Raw genomic sequence first — 27535 nt, forward strand, 5'->3', positions numbered from 1 at the left:
TCCAGCAGCAGCTCGGTGGCAGGCGCTGTAGTAGTGTATGTACCATTGGCAGGGCCATAGATGGTCATTTGTGTTATGCTGGTGTCTGGGCACATCGCCGTGTGACTTGGCAATGAAAATAAAAAAAGTCTTAAGACAAGACACTCTTACTTGCTTGCAGCACATTCTGGGTAAACATAGGAGTGTTGGAGACACATAAACTTATTCTATATTCAATACACCATTTACAATACTGCATTTCCCCCATTTTTTTTCTAACCTTAGTCTCTCTGTAATAAATAAAAAATCATTGGGGGTGATTATTATGTAAAATAAAATAAATACTACTTGTAAAGAATTTTACAGTCAGTAGGTCTGCAAATAATCAGACCAAAGACAGAGAATGATCTGAAAGTGGTAATCTTACAGGACTTTCTCTTTCCAGTCAGAGGTCACCTGAAGCATTTCTGTCTTCAGCCAAGAAATTCAAATGACGATGGGAACTAAAATTGTGTTGCTTTAGCCCATTTAGGAAAGGAGGCTTTTACGTATTTTAGCAAAAATCCAACAAAAACTTTCAGCCTGTGTTCTACGGAGTGAAAAGTTGAATGGATAGGGATTTATAGTCTCTATTGTAAACATTTAAAAAATTAATTATATAATTTACAAGTAATCTTCACCATTTCAATATTCTTGTTGCTGATTTAATTAAAAAGGACAATGCAATATCTTTTTAAGTACTGAAATACGTGTTGTTGGTGGGATGATTGACGTTGCTAGAGTTGAACCAACTTTATGACAAAAAAAGTAAAAAGCAACTATTATATGTAAACAACTGATTGTCACTTTTTTGTCCTAAACAAGCTTGTTGCCATTTTTCTTATCTAAACAATCTCCTTTGGCCTGAGACCATAAGCAGAATTACTGTCAGAAAACATTTTCTGGGAAATGTGGATGGTTGGAATATCAAAATTAATCTTAGAGTGGAAAATATGATGATATTACCATTTCTAATGTTGTTGCTACCAACAAAAGCGTATTGTGCCAGAATCATACATTCATATGCCATGCATTAAGCAGACAGCTTCTAAAATTTCTGCTTAAATGACCTAAATTATATATAAACAATGACACACTTGTATATAAGAAAGTATTTATATGTTAAATATACAGAAAAGGTATATGTGCATATGCTGAAACTTTGTGGACATCTGGAGTGTTGAGATAAAGTTATGATTTCCAGCTGGAACATGACAATTTTAAGCAAGTCAGTCTGATGTATTTTAAGATGACAGACCACACAGTTAATTTTTATCTCAATGTCAATCAAATGCCTGTGTTGTGGACAACAAAACAAATCAAAACACAAATATCCCAGTGCATAGTCTGGATTGCTTCACTGCTGAACATTTTGCCTTTTTTTTTTTTTTTTTTTTTTACTTAATTAACAGTTTTGAGTGCCCCTGCATAGTAGTTTTTTTAGTATTTATTGTTCTGCTAGTGACTGTCTGCATTTCTAAAAGAAATTCTCGTTTCCATTTAAGCTGACAGTACCACAACTAGCAATTCTGCATATCTGTATTCAGTATCTACTAAGATATGTCTCAGAACTTACAGTTAAGAATAAAGCCTGGAAAAAGAAAGTGGGACTAAAGACATGGGGAACCTCAGTTCACCATTTCCTTAGGTTACAAATGCTGCTTTGAAATCTTCTTTCCTCATCTACAGAGGCATGGATGGTTCCAACACAGAAGCTGGTCCCTTGTCTCCTAGTATCTCATTAAAATCATGGCAGTAATTAGGTCTGTCTGATTGGCGTGCAGAGGGTACAGCAGAAATCAAGGCTGAAGTTGTCACTGAGTAAATAGCTGAGGCTTGTTATCGAAACAGGGCCATTGAATGAAAGAGGCAAGAAATGAAAAGAAACCTTCTTAAGAACTTCAGCACTTTTACCATTGTTTAGATTGCTCCTTTAAAATATCCTAAGCATCTTCAAATTGCCTTAGAGTTTACCTTTATTAAGAACTGAAGGTTCTGTTAACTTCTATTATGCATATACTTTTTTCCCCCTTCGTGAGCTCCAAAAATTGACTTTTGTAGTAATGTTTTATTTGTGAAGAGATAGGCCTATTCAAGATTTGCACATGCGTTGAACCTTCCCTGCCTTCTGACTTCCCTAGACCATAGCTCAGTGGAACTTTTACCTCCTCTCCGACCAGCACTGCATGTCTGATCATCTTTTTGTCTATTTTTCCTTCCTACAGGGACCCTATAAAAATACAGCAGCTGCAGAACCAAATTCGTCAGGAGCAAGAAAGTGTCCAGCGGCATCGTCACCAGCAGCAACCTGATCACCATCAGCACCCTCCCTCTTCTCCTTCCTTTCCTCCTCCCCCCTCCTTCCAGGAGCTTGAGGCCAGCCAGTCTGTCACCTCTCCTGTGCCAATGAGTATTCTTAACTCTCATACTTCCCCAACCATGCAGTCTTCCGGCTCCTTCAACTATGCTCGGCCTAAGCAGTTCATTGCTGCGCAGAATATCAGCCCTGCCTCGGGTTACGTGACTCCGTCTTCAGGATCGTCTACTTCCAGCCTTCCTTCTCCTATGTCTCCAACTGCCTCTCAGAAACAGTTTGGGAGAGTGCCTGTTCCCCCTTTCTCTCAGCAGTTTGCTCCAGAAGGGGAGTACGCCTGGTCTCCTTCTTCTCCATCTCCTCCGCCCCCACCTCCACCTGTCTTTAGTCCAGCCGCAACATATCCGGCGTGTGATTCCTTCCCACTTCCCCCTCCCCCACCCCCTCCTCTTCCTTCACTTTCATCACCTTCCCACAGCCTGTCTCCAACTCCCAGATTTCCTAATTCCGGCCAGTCTCCAGCAGCTTTTCTCAGCTCCATGCTGCCATCCCAGCCACCGCCCGTTTCTGTCAACGCATTAGGCCTCCCAAAAGGAGTGACGCCTCCGTAAGTATCAGCTAATGAGCTCCTTGAGTTTGACTGTACTGAAGATTTATTACACTTGCTTCATTTTATGCTGTTCTAGGGTCCTTTGCTGTTACCTGCTGCGTGAGAGGGAGAGGTGGATGAATTATTTGCAAATGCTTCTCTGCTAGAGTTGGGATAGGGTTTTGTAACCTTCACAGAAGTGAGATTCTGAAAGACTCCTACAGTAGTTACACAAAAGAGGAGAAACTAAAGCTTTAAATCGTAGTTGATGAAAACATGAAAGCAGCAGCAAACGGCTCTGCATGCCCAGGGCGATGGAAGGAGATCCAAGAAAACCCTTCTGATGACCGTGTTCTTTTAAAGTCATATATTCAGTGATATGCAGTCTAGGTTCCTATTACTTCTGCAAACAGAGAAATATCAAGTAAAGAGAGCATTGTTCAGAAGTCCCTATAGCTTTGTGATGCTTAAAGCATAAGGTATTAAAGTATATATCTGACAACAAAATGGTCATAATGATATATTGACTTTTGGCTAGAGGTTTTGTTCTGAGGAAGTTTGGAAAAGGGTTTAGGAGGGGATTTAGAAAAGCAGTGCATAAAAACAAACAGAATCCCTCCCCCTAATGACTCTGCGTACTTGTTTTCCCCTTTTGTCTTCTCTAAAGGCCAAAATAGTATTTTGGAGCATGTCAGCTCCTGTCATAGATCAGTTTGTCTTTCCACTGGCACTAGACTCTCATTCCATCCTTAGAGAACAAAGATACATGATGAAGAACAAAAATGAGAATAGCTGTATCCAAGGCTTATTTATAACTTTGTCCAGAAGTTTGTCTAAACATATCTACAGTATCTAGGTGACTTGCTCAGCTACATACTGTTGCGGTGGGAACTTCTGTTATTTCAGTCCAAGATATGAAAAGGAAGAGAAGGAAGAAAGCAGACAGATATAAAAGTAATAAATCACGTCTATGCTTTCAAACGCATTTCTTTATCTTGATTTCTGTCATATGGCTCATTATGGTGTCTGGCCATAAAACAGATTTAGGACAAAAATGAATAAATAGTACAGTTTGCCGTTGCACTCATAATAGTTGTGATTTTCCATCTTACTGTGTCCTTTGCCCTGGCCAAGTTTCTCTGCTGATACTGACGAATGAAAGTTGCATGATTACTTTACTGACTGCTTGACAGGTAACCACAGCCCACAAAAGCCTGTAGCTACCCCAGATTTTCCAGGAAAGGCTCTGGTACATCTATATAGTTCTGGGTAAGAACTGGATTCCTTTCTGTGTGCTGTGTGGTTGACAGCAGCAGCTCAAGCTTCTGCCGTGTCCCACAAATGTTGGGAGCATCCTCTTTCCCCGTTACGCTGCGTTCATGCACATATGTTGTCTCCTGGGGCATTAGCTGTGTTCTTCCTCATTTCCTTTGGACAGGGAGATGGAACTCTTGCAAGGATGCTCCCCGCTTCGCCATACCCCTCACCTCCCCATGGCCAGCGGCCAGTCTGGGTGCGCACTGATGGTGGGTCTGTCCCCCTGGGACAAGGCGGCAGTCCCAGGCTCTGAGCTGAGGCTGAGGTGGTTGGCTGTTTGGCCTGCATTCCCTCAGGAAATGCACTCCAGATGGGAGCTGGATCATGTTAACTGTACTGAATGGATGTGTGTATAATTTATGTATACATACATATGTGCATTTATATATCTACACACAATGAGCATTTGTCATCTGAATTATAGCATTAAAGAACGGTAAAAGATGTACTGAATAATTAAAAAAAAAACCAAACCCACACTATTTTTTATATATCTTTGATGTCAGTTTTTCCCTGGCCTCTCCTTTTTCATTTTCTGTGTAGGTTACTAATGTCTGGTGTGTCTTGCTCAGTAAATCGTTCTGTTTCCCATCATTCTCATACCATTCCTGTGCAATTCTTCCCCTTGTCTCCCGTCCACTCACTGCTTTTGTTCCCTTCTGCTTTGTGCTACAGTTTCAGTTCTTTTTTCCCCTTCTGCTTTGTGCTACAGTTTCAGTTCTTTTTTCCCCTCACCTTCACTTTCTGCAAATTTTCCATCACCTTTTGCTCCATCATTGCAAATCTTCTGTTCTTGAACCATTTGTCCTTCTGAGATGATGTAGTTTTTGATCCACTCACCGTATCTCACAACCTCAACCTATAGTTTCCATCTCAGTACATCTCCAAGAGCCATTGATGGAAAAGGATGATACTGTTTCCTGACAGTGTGCTGTATGGTCTGGGTGCAAGAATGAATGGGAGCATTCCAAGTTTTGCTTCAGCTCAGCATCTAAAACACTAGTCAAACCATTCAACTTTTTTCTCCGCCTCTTGATCAGTCATATAGTGGTGATATTGAGAATATGGTAGTGGGTTGCTGAAAGTGAACTAAGCAGAGTTTGAAATGCCCTTCATGGAAACTCCAAATATAGTGTATGAACTGTTCGCATTTCCCCTTTAAAAGATAACTTTATGATTTATTATTTTATTTTAACCTCAGTAGAAGCAGACTTGGACCTGTCATTTCATTTAGATACTTCCACACTTTCATATCAACTACCTCTAGAAGATAAAATGCTCTTAAAAGTTTTCCTGTCTGCTTTCAGTGTGTTCATAGCTCTTTTCTCTTGTCTTTTTTTTTTTTTTTAATTATTGTTTTTTTGGTGTGTCTATTTAACAATTGGCAATTCACTGTTTATATTTTGTTTATATGGTCTTTTTACTATAGTGATTTACCATTTTCTCTCCCAGGCATGGGTACTGTGACACTGATAGCCCAATATCTGAAAGAAAACATAATCATAGTCTCTTGTAATTACAAGAAAACATCGCTTGGCAGAGAAAGAAATTCTGCAGACTATTTTTAGAAGTCAGGCATCTCGATACACTGAGAAGTTTATTGAATAACTCTTCATTTTTTTCATACATTTCAATGGCTTTTCATGACCAACAGAATCAGCACTTAATAGGCAGTATTCTCATTTTCTTCTGATTGTTTTTGTGGTAGGAGCAGAATATAGATAAAGCAATAAACATTGGAAGTGGAGACAGTCTGGGTTTGGAGATGATCAAAAGCAGCACTAGTGAAGATTTCTGTAAAAGGGAAGGCACTGTGAAACTTAACAGGTTACATACAAATAACCAACAGAGTCTTCTTTGCTCCTCATGGAGCCAAACGTTCCCTTCATCAGCTTTCTTCAGGGATTTCCTTTGCAGTGTATGCATCATCTTTGTTTTATTTAAAAGAGAAATATATATATAAGAAGGCCAATAAAACAAGTAAAAATCTCTTCCATGCCTGTACTCTGTGAGTCCATGAGCAGTAAATACCATGGTAATGTTCCAGCTAAAGAGCTGACATTTTCCTTAGTTCTGGACCCTAAGAATCTGTGGAGGTGACAGCATTATCTAAACCAGTTCGATGAAATGAATATTCTTTCCAGTCGACAGGTTTGGAGGCACTGCACCGGGGGTTTATTTGGTTTGGGTTTTTTAGAACATATAGTCTTACAGCCTCACTTGAATCATGGAAACAGCTACTTATGATTTTACTACACTTTATTTGGACATCTGAAACATGGAAAGCAGCTTTTTGTAGTTAGCACCTACTAATTTACTTTGAAATGTTTTAAGCATCTATTTGCAATGATTATATGGGAAATGTTTCATTTGAATAAAACATCTCATCTTTCCAGGAAGCTCTAGCCACTTTGTAGCTGCCAACACTTTCAAGCTGCAACTGTGGTGGTGTTAGCTGAACAAGCTTTGGGAATAACCTTTTCTTCTTGTTGTTAATGGGGTAGATTTGATAAATTCATGTCTTGCCAGAGCATAGTGTTGTCAAACAGGAAGAGAAGTGCTGGTGGAACTGCATAGCTAATTAAGTACTTAAGGGAATTATTTCAGTTATTTCTGAGCTAAAACTTGGCTGCAGTAACATTGTTGGATACTGTTCTTAAAAATCTCAAGTCTTTCTTTACCTAAAAATACCCCTGTGGTGGGTGGTGTATTGGACTCAGGTTAGCTTCCAGTTACAAAAGACTTGCAGGGAACAATGTGACAGAAACCTGGAACTGAGGGAATTTTGCCCACAGTTAAATCTGTAGAAGCTAGAATCTGGTCTTCACTGTTTATAAAATATATATATATATATATGTGTATATATCCGTATGAAGAGAAATAAGTATATTTATAAATTCTAGGTAATCACATACATTGGTAAGTTTACCTGAGCATTTGAGAAAACAAAATTAATCCCTATTTAGTGAAGATTTAAATAACAAGAGTATAAATCTTGCTACTAAAAGGTGTGGAGTTATCCAATGAATCTCTTTCTAAGTATAAAAACATGTATTGTCAGCTATACATATATCCTTTGGAAAGGAACTTAAAAAAATACAGTATTTTCTTAAGTAGATACTTTTCCTTAAAGATGACTTTTTTTCTTAAACTAGATACCTTCAGTAACATCACCTTCGTCAAAAAAATAAAAAGGAAAGAAAAAAAACCCCACCTGACTTCGCAGGGTTGTTGAAAGAGCAAAACTGTAGATTTACTACTTTCTGGAAAAGAATGGAAATAGAAAACATTGCTTTGAAAAGCATCCTGTAAAATGTAATTAAATAAGCTGCTTTCATCAGTGTAGGTAATAAATTTAATTGCTGTTTCAGTGATCTCTAGAACCTTAAATCCAAATCTTAAAGAAGATTCTGTGGGAATCATGAGAATAGCAACATCAGAGCTGCTGATCTGTTCTTGCAGCTGTGTACTGTGACTAGTCCATTGAATTCTCTCTCAAGTAGCACGGAGGCAAATATTTTAGTAAGCCTTATGTCCCTTGAGTCAGTTAGCAGTGATGGTGACCACTGAGGAAAAGCTACACTTCTCCATCTTTTTATCTGACAGCTTTCTGCAGTCTTCCCATACAGATGCCAGCTTTCATTTTAGAGTCAACTGTAATGCTGTCCTGTGCACACTGGACATCTACTTTTCCTATTTCTGTGAGTTATGTCTGTCACAACTGTATAAAATGGAGGATACTTACAGTATGTTTGATGTGAAAATAGTGATAAGTAGGAAGGAATACCTTGGTTAAGAATTCCAACATCAAACTGAGAAGTAAGGTCAGGGTGTTTTCTTGCTTCTGAGGGAGCTCAACTCGTCTTCATATGCTGCCTATTCAGTCATACCTGGAGTTATCCCTGGATCTCAGGAAAATATATCTGAAGACAAGTGTTTCTGTAACTGGAAAAATTCCAGCAAATATTGGGGTTTGCATTCATTCCCAACCCCAAATTTTCTTCAGTTATTGCTTCTGTCCATTAGACCATTTTTGTTTAAGGTTTCTTGATTGTTTGTGTTTAACCTCCTTTTCCCATGGCTTGGATACTACTTGTGCCTATTAGGCCAACACCTGAATGTTTTGTTTGTGATGTCAAATCACTTCTTATTTATTTTGCTCAGAAACAGCTCATATTGGAGGCTTCGTTTTCACACAATGTAACACCTTTTTATATGCATGCACGTGACTATCATAAAATACATATCCATAACTGTTTTCAAAATATGATTAATGTATATTTGTTCCACTTGAACTTTGAAATCCAGGTTGTGCCCCAGATCTATTCAATTAAAGTTGCTCAAAAGTAGAGATCAAGTATTTAACATGGAGACACACACAGAGGAGCCAAAATAACTGACCTACTGTATCCTGACAATCATGGCATCTGGAAATATAATTTTCAATATGTTTTTATCCAGTTCTTTTTCTAAATGGTATTGACAGATACTTAAAAATGTTGTAAGGTGACAAGTGAACTAAGAGAATTAGTGCGCACACCTCTCTGTTGGAAAGAGAGAGAGGCTATTTGTACCAATTCATTTATTTCAATACAAATTGCACCGTTGCTTTGCACCCTTTCTTGGTCTGCAAATTGTTTTTTCTTCTGAGGACTTAATTTTGTAACTTCCTTATTTTAAGCAGATCCGAACGCCCCGGAAACGTCTGTGAATGTAAAAGCCAGGTACAGTGCTTGATAGTCATGGAGACCTTAATCAGTAGCATTTCATCAACTGGAGTAATGGTTAATATTTTGGAAATTATAACTTTTCTCAGTCCAGTGTAGGTTTTTCTTGGGATTCCGGTAATTACATGTATCTTCTCAAGACTTTGGGACTGTGAGGTCTATGCCAGCCTTTTCTATATTCAGGAGTAGTCAGTGCTTTAGTGTTTTCTTCTTGATCATCAGTTCTGGCATAATGCTGGTAACAATCAGGGAAGATGACCAGTTACAAAATAGGTGGTAGTTTTTCAATTAGTATCCAAATATGTGGACATATGAGAAGCAAACGGGACTTACATATCTATGGTAACCACTGCAGCATGAGGCAGAGGGATAACTTGGTCTGGTGGGGAGGCAGCTGAAACAAAGAATGAAAAAGCGGACTTGTTCTGTGTTGTCTAATAATGAAGAAGGTTAAAACTTGCTCAGAAATATATATTGTTTATGTCAGTCTTGATCCTATCCAATGGTGAGGCATGACGTATTTATTTTTTTCAACTACAGTTCCATAATCTTTTCTTGGGTGCTGGAAATAATTGAACTTTTGTATTTTTGTTTCATTTAGTGCAAGTCAGCCTTAGTCAGATCTGTGCCTCCCGCATTCCCTGAATTCAGATGCACGTAAGGTCACATTACTGAACAGAGCTGATTCCTGTTCTCCATAGTGTGTGTGACAAGATCAGACTAAGACAATTTTAATATGCATCTGCAGCTTCAAAGTTTGACCTATCATAGTGCTTGTAGTAACTTTGTTCTCACAGTAAGTGAGAAATGTGGTAAATGGGCAGGAATTAGCTGTATTTTTGGAAGGCTGTCATTTTAAAGGAAAAATCAAGTTACTGTTCATTACCTCAGTACCAGAGAATTGATTTGGATTTCTGTGAAACTGAGCCATATTGGCTGCAAACAGGAATTTGTTCTTGGAAGTATAACAACAGCCAGCCTGTTGCCCTTGTTTACACTATAAAAGGTACATAGGAAAAGAAGGAATTGCATCCAGCGTGCACTCTGTGTAATTAAAACATGAAAAGTACTGCTGGTTTGGCCTTCTTTCTAAACAAATGTTAGGGCAAAGATTCCAAACTGAGGAGACCCAAGCCAAGGTTGCAAAAACCTTTGCTGTCAAAAATCTCTGTGTGAGAATTAAGATGCCTGAGCTTTGGCAATTCTGTTGCACCCTTTCTGACCAAAAGAATTCAGACTTGCGTGCTTTTGTCTCTGTATTCAGGCCATCAGTGGCTTAAGTGCATGTTTCAGAGATACTTAAAATCTATGTGGATTTGAGCCTGATTCTCAAAGGCTGATAGTTTCTTTGCACATTTGTGGTAGTGGTTGTGTGTGTGAGATTAATGGTGTCAGTATCTTGAAATATACCTTCTCTGGCTATCTCCTGCTACCTTAATACTCACAATATGGTCTGAAAATTGTACCAGGCAAAGAATGAATGTACAAATACACACATGTATTGGCAGAGTGTTTTGTTTAATACTATTCCTGAGAAAATATGAAAAGAAAGCTGATGAGCCACTAAGGAGGACACAAATCTTAGGAACTTAATGCATCCAGGTAAGGGGAAGTAAGGACGGTGAAAAATATTTGCAAAAGCAGCTGAAGAACATTTGCTGTCAGGCTGTCTTGACATGAAAACCATCTCTCAAGCTAAATGAATCTGTGCTTCAGAGGATAGATTTACTAAGGGCCTTCCATTTGTTGCCATTGCCTCGTAGTCATTTTGAAAATCATCTCAAGATTGCATGTCTTAAGAGCTAATTTGGTGCGGGGGTATGTATGTAGATATGTATTTATGTACATATTTTAAAGTGTATATATGTAAAGCACGAAAGGGAATCTGCAAGAAGAATTACATTTCTTGTGCAGCTCTTCTGTTTTTTGTCCCAATTTAAAATATTCCTGAAAGAGGTTTTCTAAAGGCATTTGAAGAAATTTTGACTGATACTCCTTTTTATAGTTACATTTTTAAACTGACTGCCTCCTTGCTTAAATACTTCTTCGTGAATGTAAATAGAGAAGAATCTGGTTTTCAGGCAAGTTGCTTTGACCAGGTCTTGGATGACATTTCCACACCCACTGTGCAAAGCTCAGGATGTTCTGGCACATAACCAGAGATCTGGAAGGTTGTTAGGGAGCCTGCCGCTCCTGTTAAAAGCTACCAGGGATCCCCAGGCCATTGCTGAGATATTTGCATGCCTTGTTCTTAAATAAAATTCCCTACATGACTTGTTCCAGTGTTTACCTGTCACTGGTGAAGAGTGGAGAAAGGAGAGTTCTACATTGTTTTTGTCTAAGCTAGGCCTGTTGTTCTTCAAGTTGTTGTCTCCTCGAAGGACATGGAGAATCATTGAATGCCAGCTGTTTTCTGATGTTTTGTGTTTCATTCACCTCTATCTTCGTTCGTCTCAAGACTTCTTGTGTGTCTGTGTGTGTGTGTGTGACATAGCTTGTCACAAAAGCTATGCTTTCAAAACCATCTGACAGTTTTCGTGTTAAAAAACTTTACAATTTGCTGTATTTTTCTTGAAGGGCAGTGACAAAACTATATTCACTGTTCAACAGCAAGGAAAACAATGAAGTTTCATGTCTGATGTTAATGTGTCTGAATTATATTTCTTTTCCTTTTAAAATGATGGTGTTACTATCCAAGTTGTAGTTTCACAGATTATTGAGAGGTGCTTAATATGTTAGTGCTAATTTTTCATTTTTATTGCTTTCATGCTTTGAACATTTTTCCTGAGTTTAATCATCATTAGATCACCTCTAGAATTATTATGAAGATTATTGGAAATGACAGTTGTTACCTCCAAATGAGTTGCAACATTTGCAAGTTCAGTGTTATCAGCCAGTTTGAGAAACGCTTTTTTTTTTATTTCACTGTTCTAGTTTTTAAGGTTGAAACGCTAAGTACTGAACTTAATATACATAGACCTTTGAAAGACCTCATTGGTATATATTCTCCCAGTTTTATAGGAAAAAAAAATGGTTGCTACTCTCTGAATAACTTTTTGAGGCAGTTATGTAGCTGTACAATAGAAATTTCAGCCAGACTCTGTTTCCCTGATTTACTGGGGAACTTGCTGCAGCTCCTGGTGGCTCACTCAGAAGCCACGAACTGGAGTGTATCAAAGCTACTCCTTTTTGCCTATCTGCTGCCCTTTAGCCTGACAGAGAGAGGAGTGTGAGGTGGATATGATTGCATTTTCATTTCCTTATTATCCTGCGCTGTTTTGAAATTGACTGGAATATTGTTTTCTTCCATGTAGTGTGGACGTTGAACTTACTGACCTGTAATTCTCTTGTTACTCCTTCCCTTTTTGGGTGTGTTTGCTTACAGGATTTTTGTTTTCAGAGATAACATAATGCTTCAGAAAATGTTTTCACTTGTTATTTGAAATCCACTCCAGAGCACTTAGCCCATCCCCCTGCTTTTCATGCACTTTTGTGACTTTCTTGAGTAAACTGTACATTTTACCTCTACAGCCTATTGAGCGCCAGGCATCAACAGGTCTTTTTCTGCTAAGACTCCTTCTGTTCATTCAAGTCTGAAGTTTGTAAGAACATGAAATGAAAACTGTATTTTTAATGTATCGCTTGGAATTTTGCGGTAGAATGCGTGTCTCCATCAGGAGCTGGTACAGGGCTGCTTCAAGGTGAAGCCAAATTTGAAATTTGCTGCCTTGAAGTTGGCTGCATTTGTGTGTGTGTGTGTGTGTGTCCTTATCCAAAAAGTGACAAAACTTGGTTCCATGGCTGGATGAGGTACGAGGCTGGAAGCTGAAGGGAAAGACCATGAGGAGAGAGAGAGAGAGAGATGCCACCTCTCCACCAGCCTTCCAGCAGTTGGTCCAGGGTTCCTGAAGGACATTTCCTTCTGATTCCCTTCTGGTCTCTTTCTTGAAGAGACATTATCTCTTCTTCTCAGCATTCACTTGCCTCCCTGTAGATGGGATAGCTTTCCTGACTTCCTCCTCGAAACAGAGTGGAGGATGATTTGTTTGTTACTTGTTGACTGAGAATATCCTCAGGCAAATGCTGAGGGGATTATTCTGCTTGGTGACTGAGAAGGTCTCCAGCTAGTGGCTGAGAATTTCTAGGGCAAGCTATGTTCTCTGGCTCTTTGTGATATATTAGGCAAACATCTGCTCTTCTTCTGCTGTGATTTAATCTGAAAATGCAGTTCTTTTTGCAAGAATGTCACCATTTTCCCATTTTACATTTACTTTCAGTAATTCATCAATTTACTTTGATGAAATGTTTTAGGAATTTAGACAGAAATGTTTCCAATTGTTGTCTTTTCCATCTATTCACTTAATTCCTTTTTAGCTTTTGACAGCACATGGGTATTGTTTCATTTTAACTAATGCTAAAAATTATCATTGAAACAACTTGCTGAAGAGTGAATTCTCTCTAACCATGTTAAAGAAACATAGCATCAAACAATCACAGTATGTTTGGGATTGGAAGGGACCTCAGAAGATCATCTAGTCCAATCCCCCTGCCAGAGCAGGAACGCCCAAGAAAAATTATTATGCCCATATGATTCTTGTCTAACATTTTGGTGTTAGTAATTAAATGATTAATTTGTGTATTGGAAAGAAGTTTATCCCTTACGTGTTAGTTTGATATTTTTTCCATCCCTGTTAACTGTGAACTTATCAATTTGTCTGATTTGATTCTATATTTTGCAAAAGTCATGGGCTGAGCCCTGTTGAGTCAATCAAGTTAAAAAGCCAAATCAACAAATGAAACTAGTATTGAATTGGTATCAGTGTTTTAAACAATAATGTGTGACTTCACTGGAGAACTGGGATGTGCTAAAAGTTTAAAATACTACTAGCAATGTTGATTTCTTCACAACTGTGTAAGAACAGCTGATCTTCAGTAGAAACCACCATTGTTGGGCACTTCCAGCAGTAGAGCCGTCGTGACGTTACTGAGAAGTGTTAAATATCAGTGCAGACTGGAGCAGAAGATTTCCCGTGCCATTTCAGAAAATAGGAGTGAGACAACCCGAAAGTGCAGTCATAACTTGTAGACTAGGAATAGCTTGGCCCTGTGATTGCAAACTGTGAAAGGGTTGCCATTTCCCTGTGAAATCCTGCTGCTGAAAACTGCTTTGCAGGGATGATTTTTCTTTTTGCCAGTGTAACGTGGACTCTGTGAATGGCTCTCCTTTCAGAAGCAACATTTACGTGTTGCCTTCCGGGTAGGTTTTCACAGAGATATGAAGAATAAACATGAAGTTATGTGTTGTGTATTGAAAAGCTGTAACAAGGAATTAGTTAATAAATAGTATAGGAAATTAATTATTAACTGCCCTGTCTTACATCTTTCTGGTCTTTATCCATCTGGTACTTCATAGGAGCCTTGTTTATCTTCCATGCCCACTTATCTAGTCATGCTTTCTCTTTCATGTTTCCCCTCACTTTGCTTTATTGCCATTGCTCATCAGTTTCCTCTTGGAGTGTATGGTGTTCACAGCCACCGCTACACAACCCTGAGCCCTATTTTAACTAATACACAAACGTAGCATAGTTTCAAATTTGTCCTTAAACCAACCATTCAATCAGTGATGTGAGTTAGAAGGGGCAGCATAGTAAGTAAGATGCCAGACCTTAATTTCAAAGACACAATGTCATTTTCTTCACCATATAGCAGTGATTCCAGATAAATTCCTAAATATCAATGTTTTCAGGAAAGCTTATGAATTTTCCTGTACTGTTTTGCAGGGGATTTCCTAAGAAAACAGGCAGAACTGCTAGGATAGCATCAGACGAAGAGATTCAAGGGTCAAAAGACGCTGTAATTCAGGATCTGGAAAGAAAACTTCGCTTCAAGGAAGACCTTTTGAACAACGGACAACCGGTAAAAGAACATAGAATACCCCAGGGAACAGGAGTGGGCATCATGGGTAGTTTCTCAGATATGCTGCATGTAAAATAATTGTTATATATTATTTTAATATTTTATGTTTTTATTATTTATTTCATTTCCAAAGCTACATTTCCATAAGGAATGATAGTGTACATTTTGGCCTACCATTCATTCTCCTGATGGGCAACTTTACTTGGACTTAACAAAGCAATGGAGGTCTCCAAGATGATGAATTTGTGTAAGAAACTTGTATGGTCTGTACCTCAAGGGCTTTTTCAGCCTCAGAGACCATTTAGTGTTGATTGTTCATCACTGGTGGGCTGGCCAGTAAGCATATGCATAGCTCTTGATCAGTCCAGTCTCATTCTACCTTTTGCCCAGCCAGCAGACAAGGAGGGGAAAGAGTAGGTGGTCAGTGGATGTCAGAGCGAGACAAGGCAGTTCAGGATGAGAAACAACCCATTAGATCATTAGATCTTGCAGCTGTGGGACTTTTTTGACCAATAGAATAAAATAACCTATACTAATAACTTACAGACTTTATCAGGAGTTAACGACCTGCTTGAGAAGTCAAGATATGAGGTAAAATGGGCATATCAAGCAATTGAAATGCACAGCTGCAAAGTTCTCCATTAATTTTTGTGCATTTTAAGATATACATAAAAGATAAAATACCAAATTCTTCCTGCTCAGAGCTGATGAGAAGCAACTCTCCTAAAACTTGATTACAGTTATTAAGGCATTGATTTAAATGCCTTTGAAGCAGGAATCTCTTTTAAGAGGAAAGTAATTTTTAAAATGTAGACTGGCACTCCTGTTTTGTCAATGAAATGTTTTCAAAAGCATCTGAATGCCTTGGGATACCTTTGTGTCACTGAAAGGTGGTGTGCTTCAGGTTTCTCAGGACCGTACTCAGAGTTTCGCTAAGTTTTCTGCCATGTCAGAGGGGTGGACTATGGTGTTGTAGTTCAAGGCAGCCTGTTGAGTCAGATGATCTAGTACACAGCTGCCGGGTTCTGGTTCTTAATGAGGTCAATGGAGGGAAGTAGGGAAGATGTTCGGAGTGACTCGTGCTTCTGTACTTACCTTTCTCCATTGACTGCACGGGGTTGGGCAGTGAAGGAGGATCACTCTCATAGTGTACAAGTTTCTCTTTTTTCAAGGGAGGTGGGCTGAGCATGACTGTCAATGCCTATTTTGGAAAGTGAGAGAGATGTTTTGGCTGGACAAATGAATGGAATGTCCTGAGAAAGCCCACATGGCCTGAGGAAAAAAAAGAAGACCTGTGATCAGATGATGTGGGAGCTTGAACCAAGTTAAACTCCGGGTTTGCGTTTGCCTTGAGGCTTTTGTATTGCAGATTCCTGTCTTCAGTGATTCTGTTTGTGTAATCATGGCTGTGGGCACTTGGAGTGATCACAGAAGAAATTAAAGTGAAAAAAAGTTCATTACTTTCTTAGACATTTGTAACCAAGCCAACATTGGTACCTAGTTCTCGTGAGTCTCAGCCTGCTGGTTTAGCTACAATATGACATCTTTTAAAAATTCATTTAAATGAGCTTTTTTAAAAATGGAAGCATTAAGTAGATGTAATGTTTTACAATTTCCATTCTTTTTCCATTTTTCTGTTTAAATGAGACAATATCACCATGTAATGAGTTTGCCTTTCATTTACTGGCATTTTTTTGCAAAGCTGATTTGTAAGAAAGTGCCTAAGTGCCTGAAATGTGTTATTGAAAGTAGAAGGAAGAATAATCAGATAATTTAATTGTACACTTAGGGTTTTATTTTAACTGGCGTCACCTTCTGAGTGTAAATTGTCTTTTATAAGCTGTCTTCATAATTTCTGAAAGAGTTAGAAGAAACAGAAATTAAAAACCTTAAGGAATATATTTTTCTATAAAGCTGTCATATTTTTGACAAAATAATCAAGTAGCATTTTTGGCAGAGTTTTCTCCTGTGTGGGTCTAATGTAAAAATCAAGCAGAACGACTAGGATGATTTGACATGCACTTTTTTAATGGATATGCTGATTTAAGCAGTTCCTATTGCTCATTCCTGCCCGAGTTCCTGGCAAGAGAATGGAGACAAATGGCAGAGTCAGGGCAAGGGTCGCTTAAGCCAGAAGAGCCACTTGTAATGCAAAAAAAATGCATCACAAACTGCGGTAGAAAATTTCTGTTAGAAACATATTGCTGCTCTCTTTTATTAACTTTACTTAAAGCGTTGCTTACGGTTCTAACTGCCTCGTAGTTCTTAAAGAGAAATAAGCACTTTTCTTTCTTCTTTTCCCTCTCCATCATCCCCCTTTTTATTTTTTGTTCAGAAATTAACGTACGAGGAAAAAATGGCTCGTCGATTGCTGGGAGCAGACAGTGCTGCAACTGTCTTCAGCATCCAGGAACCAGAAGAGGAGCCTGCTATACAGGTGCCACAGAACTCTACACTTTCATAGGAGAATAAAAAAATTTCTTTCAATTTTTCTTTTTTACAGGCTGTGATTGTCTAAAAAAAAAAAAAAAAAAAGTCCTACATAAGACAATAAATATACACAAGATAGGACGGTTTTGATTACAGAAGTCATATGTTATATATCAGTGAAGTAAACTGGAGAATCACATGCCCATTGCTCAGTTTTTCCATAAGGTTGAGAGTTCTCAAATGTCTGCTCTCAGCTTTAAACTCTTCCGTTTATCTTATTCTGTTCTGACCTTTAAGTCTCTCAAGGCAAAAATACATCTACTATCTTGAAACCATCTTTTCTTTATGTGTGTAATGTGCACGTTTTGGCTGCAGACCAAAAACACAACAGAAAGTCTGCTTGAAGGGCCAGGTACACATTCTCCGTTGTTCAGATGCCAGAGTTGCTATTTGGAAATATGTAGCATTTGTTTGCTTATGTTACCACATAAAGTACTTTCTCCTGCTAAAAACTCTGCAAAACTGTCATGGATTACTCTTGGTCTTCTTTCTGCCTCTTGATCTTTTTTCTGCCCTTGCAGGAAGTTCGCTCTGTTGGTGCTTCTGTAGTGAGTCCTGTGGACATTCAAAAGGTTAACGTTTTCACCTTTTTCTGTCTCGCTTTTTTGTCCATTGATTTTTTTTTCCTTTTCCTCTGTCATCTTTGCCCTTTCCCTTCTGCTGCCCATGGTTGATAACAAGAGGTCACATAGCATTAATAACTGGGGAGATTTGGGCTGCCCTCCCTTCAGGGTGCTAAAGTTGTTCTATAATCCTGATTGTCTGAGCGCAGGCAGCTAAACTGCAGTAACGGTGTGTTCCAGTGTCTGTCTGCCATTGTGTTAATGTACACTGATACTAACTGCCTTGCATCCAAATCAGCTGCTCTTTATATGTACCACGTGTACTTCGTAATTTGCCTTATCATAAGATAAGCTTTGAGGGAACAAAGAGATTTAAAATATGTTTGCAGTTTACAGAGGTATTTCACTTTTCTTCCATTTTTTACCTTTATCAAAGGTTATGATTAGTTCTTTAACCAGTCAGCAGAAAGACTAGATGACATTCCCAGATGAGAGGTGATGATAGAGGATGAATATGTGAAAAGAGGCTATGTATGAGATATGTGTTCTACTGTAAATAAACGGCCAAAGGTCATTTGAAAGAGTGCACAAATCTCTGCTGACTCAGGAGAGCATTGGCTAAAAAAGATAGATAGATAGATAGATAGATAGATAGATAGATAGACAGACAGACAGACAGACAGACAGATGGTTTTTTTTCCTGCCCCCACCCGCCCCACTTCTGAGCTTTCTTGCATTCTGGCATTATCTTTGTTATCACTAAGATTCAAAGCAGGACTTTGGTACTGCAAAGTAGATAGAGTGAACAGTTCAAGAAAGTAAACAACTGTGTATGTCACAGCAGTAACATTTCCCAGTATCAGAAGAGCAAATTTAAACTAGCCGTAGTGTTTTACACTGGATGAAAGTTTCCTCTCTTTTTTTCTATATCTTGAATGCTTTTATGACAAAATTTGTTTTTTATGGAAGAAGTGATACTTTTGGCCAGACAAAGGGGACCGTGGCAACAGGAGTAAAGTGAAGCAACTATTATGGACTGCCAATGTTGCCATTTTCTCTTTTTTTTTTTTTTTTTTCCCTCATTTTTACAGGCAACTATAAACAAAATCATTTTAGCCTTCTGATGCAGCCTCTGATACAGTTCTATGCAAATAGCAGATGTGAACCATATGGTCTTCTGGCCATCTGGAAACAAAACCTAGCCTAAATCTGCCTGTACCCTCAAGGAAATATTAGTGTGTTTCTTTTGTCTTTATGAACTGCTTCAGTATACTTTTATTACTATAGGCTTTTTTAAAAAATGGAAAGAAAGCAACCAATGGCTTTCCTTCCCCTTATAAATTAGACCTTAAGATAACATGAAATACAATTTTTGCCTCATACCAGATGTCTCCATTGTTTCATAGGAAAGTTATTGGAGGCAAAGATTATAGTGTTTTTCTTCAACAAGATTCAGTTTCCTTTTATATGTAAAACCTAATGGGTTGTTGAAGATCAGTAGAAGAAAAAAACCCCAATACATTAGGAACACATCTTGCTAAGCAATGTGTTGAAGCTGGGCATTAATATGTACCTTTCTTGTTTGACAGGAGTATAAAGTCTCCAGCTTTGAGCAAAGATTGATCAGTGAAATTGAATACAGGCTGGAGAGATCTCCTGTGGAAGAATCAGATGATGAGGTGCAACATGGAGATGAACCTCTCGATAACAGTATATCACCGTATTTTGAGATAAAGCTGAAGCATTACAAAATCTTTGAGGGAATGCCAGTCACATTTACATGCAGAGTGGCAGGAAATCCAAAGCCAAAGGTAAGAAAAGAAGGTAAACATTGCTAGAAATGCTCTGAAGAGTTTGCAATTGATACGTTAGTCAGCCTCTGGATCCTCTGGGCTGTATCTTAGAGGAACGGCAGATATTCTCTCTTGACAAAGACTTCTAGCTGGTGTAAACTGTCAAATCTCTTTTGACATTGCTGGAATTATTTATATTTATACTAGGCAAAAAATCCTGCTGTGAGGCATCGGCTCTTAGTACTCCCTCCCGAGACTTCACCTTAATTATTTTACCTGGAAGTAATACTTCGTCATTTTCAGAGTTACTCGCAGGGTCCATCTGTACCCCAGAGCGCAGCACGGTGCTACAAACTCCCTTGTGAGCTGACACAGTAGTCCCCAAAGCAACCTCCTCGGGTTAACACGGGCAATTAGCTCAGGCACAGCAATGTGCTTACGCAAAAATACGCTGCTTCTGGTTCAGAAGCCAGTGTGGTATCTATGCATTCTTCAGTGTTGCAGAGTTTATATCTACACACCCTAACAAGACTAAATTTTATTGAAAGTTAGAGGAAGGCCTAATAAAATACCATAAGCTCCCATATATCCCAACAGCAAGACGAGACATGCTGGTGAGATTTTAATGAGTGAGCTTCTGAGGGAGGGTTTGGTTTGGGAAGCATTTCCTTTTAGCAAATGTAAATGTACCTGTTGTATGATGTCAGTAGCCTGGAAGAATGCCTTCCTTTGGTAGGTTGTGCTTAACCATTTCAAAAATTGCTTGGCAAATTGCTTGACTCATTATGCAGCAGGCAGAAGCAGTAGCTTCTTCATCTTCCTTGCCAAAGCCGTTTTCTTTCCCATGAGGGCCTTGCAGCTCTTACAGTGACCTCTTGTGGACAGGGGTCTTTCCCTCTTAGACAAGATCAAAAGCGCCGTATCTCTTAGGTAGGATCTTCACGGCAGCAGCCGCATTCAAATCTCTCATCTAGTGTAAGTTTTACAGGTATTTTGAACAGAGATAGATACAAATGACTGACTTTAAATGTCCAATGATATAGGTGTACAATACTGCACAAACTGTAAAAAGAAAAAATGGTCCTTGCCAGGTAGCAGAGAAAGAACAACAGAGAACTAGCGCTGTGTCTACATGAGCAAGTAATGGAGAGCAGAAGAAGCAAATCTGTGGAATGAGAATCCATCCCTGCATGCATTTCAGGAGGTTTTACTTCAGGCTAGCTCTAATCTCGTCCCACAGACTGATGCAGATGCAGCATATTAGATGTGTTCTTGGAGCACATTTTCTGGCTTAGTTTCATCTGAAAAGAATCCAATTATGTGCTCCAAGACCACAACACGATGTGAACCACTGCAAAGTAAGTGGGGCTGATCGGTATAGTCATATCACAAAAGCACTCCTGCTTCAGACTGAAGGCACACACTGAGAAGATTAGCCCAGTCTGACTGAAACCAAACCCTGATGTCCAGCATTACTTTTGAGATAACCGTACAGGAGAGTCTGTTGTGCCGAAGAAGGGTAGAAGACAAATGGGTTCATTGGTGCTAGAGGTGCAGTGTGCTGGAGAGGGACTCTTTTTGCCTGAGGCTTATGACTAAATTGCTGGATCACCTCTTATGAGTCAGTCTTAGTCAACGTAGCCATTCCCTAATTTTCACAGTTTCCAATTAAGGTTTAGTTTCACAGTCATCTTAATCTGATGTAAGACAGATGAAAGAGGATGTCTCCTTTCCCTTACTCTTCTTGTTTTGGCATTAGGGATTGCACAGCCAAGAAACCATGCACTAGTAGTTCCCCTGAAGCACAGTGTTGTACAGGAGTATCTGATGTGAATGCACTCTGATTCAGATACGATGTTCTGTTTTTCTGCAATGTCAAAGCATGCACATTAAGAAGTGATTTGCCTCTTGCACCTGGGACTGTGACCCTTTATTCCATTCACTTGCAGATGCTTTGTGCGATTTGTTAAGTTGCTTGGGATGGAACCAATTTCAGTCCTGCTGGATGACTACTTGTTATCTGGGCTTTGCAAATGTCAAATCTTCCCCTCATCCTCCGGACCATGCCAAGATAGCAGTTTTGAAATGCTCGATGGCTGAGGGCTGCCCTTCTGCTGTCATTTGTTGAAGCTGGAAGTGTTGCCCCTGAATCAGTTCTTTACTTTGGCAAATGAAAAGCTGGAAATAATTTACTAACTTGAAGCTCCTCCCTTCTAAGTATTCTGGCAGCTCTGCCAAGGAATGGCTTTGGGAAGGACTGTGGTGTTTCTAAAATCTGGCATTCATTACAAGGGATTTTTCTAAGCGGGGTTATTGGCTTGATTATTTTTTCCCCTGAACATGCCATGTAAATTGAATACTGATGTGCAAATTCTGTCTTCATAAATATGACTTCTAAAATCTGAGTCTACTTTTGTTATAACCTTCAGTGTAACATAAAACGGTTTTCTCATTAAAATGAGAACCTGTGGTGATACAGGAGGGATTGTGGAATACTTCTCTTTAAGGGATATTTCCCTTCAGAATTAGGACAATGCCATACAAAAGGTTGAGACATGAATGTTGCGTAAAGCTTGTACTGCTCGTTCTTCACATGACTGAATATAATTCTTAGTGATTAAAAATGCCTGTGCTGCCCAAGATCAAAACCCCTTTTGTACTGTGTATTCCATTGTATTCCCAGTCATTACGCATTGGTTTCTGAAAATCTGGTGCAAATAAAAGCAATCCAGATGCAGGATTTCGTGCTTACATAGCTTAATGGTACATTTATTAAAAGGTATCCTAGAAAGAAAATACTTCACTGCGAGGGCCATTGTCTCCAGCAGTAGTGGTTTCACTTATGAACTCTATGTCAGATAAAGGCAATATTAAGAATTAACTACTCGTAAGTAAAAGCCAGTGATGCCAATGCTTTTAAACTTAGTGGAAGCATTGGACAACACATGCATGATGTTTGGATAGCTGGTTCAGTTGATAGTTGCATGGATTTGCATGTATTTCCATGTAATAATTCCTGGCATGTCTCCTGATATTTCTGATAAGTGCATTGTTATTAAATAATTACTACTTAATGCAGTAGATTTCCAAGCAACATTATGACACATGTAAAGCATACAAGTTAAAACTCATTTTTTGCAGGTATATCGTTACCAGCATCCATTAGCATGTGTATATAAGTGATCAAATATCTTTTGCATCTCCAGTAAGTGCTCTGTCAGCAGATGAGAAGACATGACTAAATCTTTTGTTAGCACCACAGAGTCTCTGCAAGGCTGCTGACAGACAAAATGGGAAACAAGTATAACCAGCTATGAGGAAATGAAATCATTTCTAGCTGCACATAATGCTTGTTAATATAAAAACCATACACGGTAATTAATTTTTAAGGGAAATTTCCACTCGTTCCCTCCAAAACATTCTCCATTGTGTTTTTGTGACATTTAAAAGTATATCCTTAACTTTTCCCCCAAGTGAGCGAATTTAGAGCTTTGAAATGTTGGCATGTATGAAGAACCTGGCAGATTAAACTCTATCAGGAATTGTGCTTTGCTTTGTCGCTTCATTTTTACTGGAAAGCCAGCACCCTTTCCTCGCTGTAAGACCTAAAGTCCCACCTCAAGAATTAGACTGAGGAGAATCTGTGTTTTCCTCATGCGAAATAGTTGCAGCAGTCACACGACCAGGACACAGGCAGTTGTTGTACTTTGTACAGGTTAATCTCATTAAAACTCTGCAGATTTCTGCACGAGTGATTTAAGTAACACTGACCAGCGCTGAGGTTGTGGAGTAATACACGCTTCAGAAATGACAAGTAAATAATGTTCTACTTAAATCTGGGTTTGGGGAGCTGAATACAGCCTTCCTAGAATAAAATGGTTCACATATTCCTGTGTGTGTTTTCATGCTTACACTACATTTTTCTTTTGATTCCAGCAGATTTCACTTTGGGGTTTTATGCTATTTTTAAAATATAGCAAAAAAAAAAAAAAAAACAAGGCTAGGTCAAAATATTTGATTTTTTTTTTTCCTCAAGTTTGAGGCATTAAAAGCACATACTTTTTTGTGTAATTTATGGATTATTATAAGATATTATTCTGCATACATCATTTTCTTGGCTCACCGAAAGCAGATCTTAGGTCAGCCAGAGAATAAAATTATGTATCAAAAGTAATGGAAAAGACCTCTGTTTGATAGATCGTGTAACTGTTCTGTGCAGCTTGGAACTGTACTGGTGTTGGCGTGCAATTATCCAAGGCTACATACCTACGTGCTGACTTGTTTTGAAGTATTTCCCGTGGCTTGGTGAAGCTGTCCTTCTGCAGCTGTCTGTCACGTCGGGGTGACACTGCTGGATTCAGTCATGCGATTATGCTGAGCACACGGACCTGCTCCTTGCCAGCGCCAGCAGCTGAATCCCCATCTGGCTTTTTGGTCCAGTCAGCACAAGGGATGTGAGACAAAACTGGTGTTTCAACAGTGAGATCATTACTTCTGTTTCATTCACCGTTGAATTAGGTATTCCTATAATCACCTCGTTGTGTGTTTTTATTTTCTGTAAAGAGAGCAATAGCATCCTCAAGTTCTTTCTGCAACTTCTTCAGATTTAAGTGATATAAAAAATTTAAAATAGTCATCTTCTCTGGCACAGAACTTTTCTTTATAGTAACATCTATTTTCAGTTCTCAAAATGTTCATCTCCAGTTCTGTCCTTGCGATGGGCACAGCCCTAATGCCCCTGTAATTTTCTTCGGTAAATGTTCATGACACCATCTTTCCCTTTGAGGGATTGCTAACCTGTAACTTGTCTTTTAGTGAAAGTGCTTCACCGAGTGCGGTTCTGCACTTTTACTAGATGATCAAACTGGTTTCCTTTTTGTGCTCTCCAGAGAGGTTTTCAGCAGTTAAGATTCGTTAATGCTGGTAATTGAGAAATGATGACAATGAGCACCCGCCTCTTATCAGCCATGCCTTGTTTTTTTCCGGCAGATTTATTGGTTTAAAGATGGGAAGCAAATTTCCAAACGAAGTGATCACTACCGAATTCAAAGAGAACCTGATGGAACTTGCTCACTGCATACTGCAGCCTCCACCCTGGATGATGATGGGAATTACACTATTATGGCTGCTAACCCACAGGTAAATGAAGGTTTGGCTCCAGAGCAAACATGCTTCTGGACATAAATCTTCAGAAAACTATCTCATCTTACGTATGCATGATTTAATTAAATGATGAGGTCACCATAGAGTATGTAGGTTAGATTTGTGTTTTCATCTTGCATCAGTAGGGTGGGACCTTTCTATCTCCAAGAGATTAGCAACTCAACAGCAGGTTTTTTCCTATGGTTTGAGGTTTCAGAGGGGAGGGGTGTTGGGTTTTAATCAGTGTTCAACCATTTGTTTCAGCTGATAACATCTCAGTATCCTGAGTATGGAGAGCACACACACACTGGAAAGGGGGGGCTGAATCCAGTTTACCAGCAGAAGTAACCAAATCCAGTAACTTAATTTTTCTTCCGTTGACACTAGTCATTGACTGAGGCCAACTTTTTTAAATGAGTGGGAGTATATCACACCTCAACATGTCTACATTAGGCAGTGATGGCAATTCTGTAAGGCAAAAAATTCTAGAGCTTATTATGTAGGGGAGAAGTCTCCTGTGTTGATCCCAGAGTCTTAAACACTTGTTTTTCTGAAACACAGAGCGTTACTGGTTTTGCAATATTACTTGCTCTTTGCAGCCCCAGTACAAGAGCTGAGGTGCACAACAGAAACCCAGCAGTGCATTGGACACTGCTGAACTTACAGCAGACACATCTTATCGAAGTAACTTTCAATCCACTCTCCCTACAGCACAGCACAGCAAATTGAGGGGAAAGATTTGCACATGAGAAACCAAGGCAGTAACATAACTTAAGGGATGTAACAAATTATTTTCTTCTGTAGCAACAAATATCTTGCCAAGACCTGGCCTGCAAGTAGAATCACACTGTAAAATAGCGAACTGTATCACTGAGACAGAGTTAAATCTACGCAGGAGTGTTGTGCTCTGTTATGGAGGTTGCTTGGTTACTGAGCGTGACACGGCCCTTTCTGCCTTGCTCTTTAACTGTCAGTCCCGCTCACATTGCAGCATGCTTGGGAACATATGGGACTGTACATGCAGACAACACACAAATAGCAGTTTTAGGCTAGATTGTACAAATTGCAGCACTTAAATCTAGGTGGTTTTCTACACATACAAATAACATAAGTGAAGAAATAATAAAGAAATAGCATAAGGCCAAGGGAATTCTTCAGGCTGGGAACTTTTACACATAGACAACCATTGTGTTATAACGTTTGGTACCATTCACAGCAGGTTTAAATATGATAAATAAATACATCCATGTTCAAGGTAGGAAGCGAATCCTGCTCATCTTCCTCTAAGTGTCGTGTTAATGCACCTACAGAGTTTCCCTATGTAGTGTTACTGCATGATCCAAAATCGTAGAGACCTTGGTGAATAAACTGCCTTTGTGTTTGTACACTCTGAATAGCTCATATGAGGATATTTAAGGCCTTCCTTTTAGTATTTGTTAGTCTGGGTAAGGCTCGTTTGATGACACAACAGGGAACTAGGTTATCAGCTCTGGTCATTGATGACACTCATTTGATGACTTTTAGATGTACTAAAATGAGACCGTTTTGTATTGTTCGTAGTTTGGGGACTGAAAAAGCCATTTTGTTAAATAATAAAATTCTGTGTCTGTGCCTTTTTCTCTCTTTGGAGAAAAACCTGAGGCTCCCCTAAACAAACCATCTGCCTGTTTCACCAAGCCCATTCTGTTCTTTCTTCACAGGGGATTTCCCAAGCAAACATACTTATCTCTTCCACTATTTGCTTGCTTTTACTATGCGTTTAGCAGTATAATGGAGGCAAAGAAGGGCTGTGAATTAACGTACTGGCCTTTCACATTCAAAAGATCTGGATTCCAATTCTTTTAAGTCATACCAAGTAGAAATAATTTTGGCATAGCTTCCTCAATTCTAATGGAAAGTTGTCCACATCTCAAAGCTATCACAAACTTAGGCGAATTTGGCAACCTTTCCTCAAGCAAAGTGAAACATGTAAATATAAGGGAGCCTGCATCAGGATTCTGATGGACTGATAGATATTTGCTCGGCTCTTGCTGTGTTTTGGTCATTGCTATTGGAATCACCAAACTACAAAGCAAAAAGGCTGATAACAGTTGATTTTTATTAAAGCAAAAGGATTCAGTTCATTAAAGCTCTGCCAGTTTATGCCATCTCATGATCTGGATTAATATAATACAACAGGATTTAGGTATGTAAAGTGACGTGTTGACAGCCGTGGCTGTCATCCATGTTAGCTAATACAGCAGGAGCCGTTGCCTGCGGTGTGAAGTGCAGCATTCTGGAATCCAGGTCCTAACGCACCTCTGGAGTTTGCCATAAAATTTGCCATTTAATTTAATCTAGAGCAAACTGACCCTGGGCCTAGAAAAACACAACCCCGTGCCTGTTGTAGGCCTTTACTTACAAGTTATGTCCCTTAACTGATCTCTTTCCACGAGCTGTATGGGCTCAAGTCAAGCCCTTATTTTCCAGTCTCTCCACATCTTTGCACTGTGCACCCAGGACTCCAGCTGGATTTCCCTTATTTTCTAGGCCACCTCCTCATGAATTACTTCCCACTCATCGCTTCCGTCCCATTCATCCCATGACTTTTCCAAATCTTTGGCTACCTGCCTATTCTTCCCTATCCAAATTCTTTACTGTCCTTTGTGTTGCCATTTGTGATGCCT

At 39.1% G+C, this 27535-nt stretch overlaps 1 protein-coding gene across 3 annotated transcripts in view; it reads left to right on the plus strand.

Annotated features, from left to right (window-relative positions):
- The window catches only part of PALLD (palladin, cytoskeletal associated protein), a gene marked incomplete at its 5' end in the record, with an annotated part of 199488 nt that overhangs the window by 159774 nt on the left and 12179 nt on the right, over window positions 1-27535 (plus strand). For 2 of the 3 annotated variants that reach the window (XM_082051712.1, XM_082051714.1), the window contains 6 exons: window positions 2244-2939; window positions 14746-14881; window positions 17217-17318; window positions 17893-17943; window positions 19524-19745; window positions 24717-24866. In XM_082051712.1, the coding sequence (XP_081907838.1) occupies window positions 2244-2939; window positions 14746-14881; window positions 17217-17318; window positions 17893-17943; window positions 19524-19745; window positions 24717-24866 (1357 nt within the window). The remainder of the gene's footprint in view (window positions 1-2243; window positions 2940-14745; window positions 14882-17216; window positions 17319-17892; window positions 17944-19523; window positions 19746-24716; window positions 24867-27535) is intronic. The other variant, XM_082051713.1, reaches the window with a different exon arrangement.

This window comes from Streptopelia decaocto (genome assembly GCF_964273445.1).
Source record: "Streptopelia decaocto genome assembly, chromosome: 4".
Classification (NCBI taxonomy): domain Eukaryota; kingdom Metazoa; phylum Chordata; class Aves; order Columbiformes; family Columbidae; genus Streptopelia; species Streptopelia decaocto.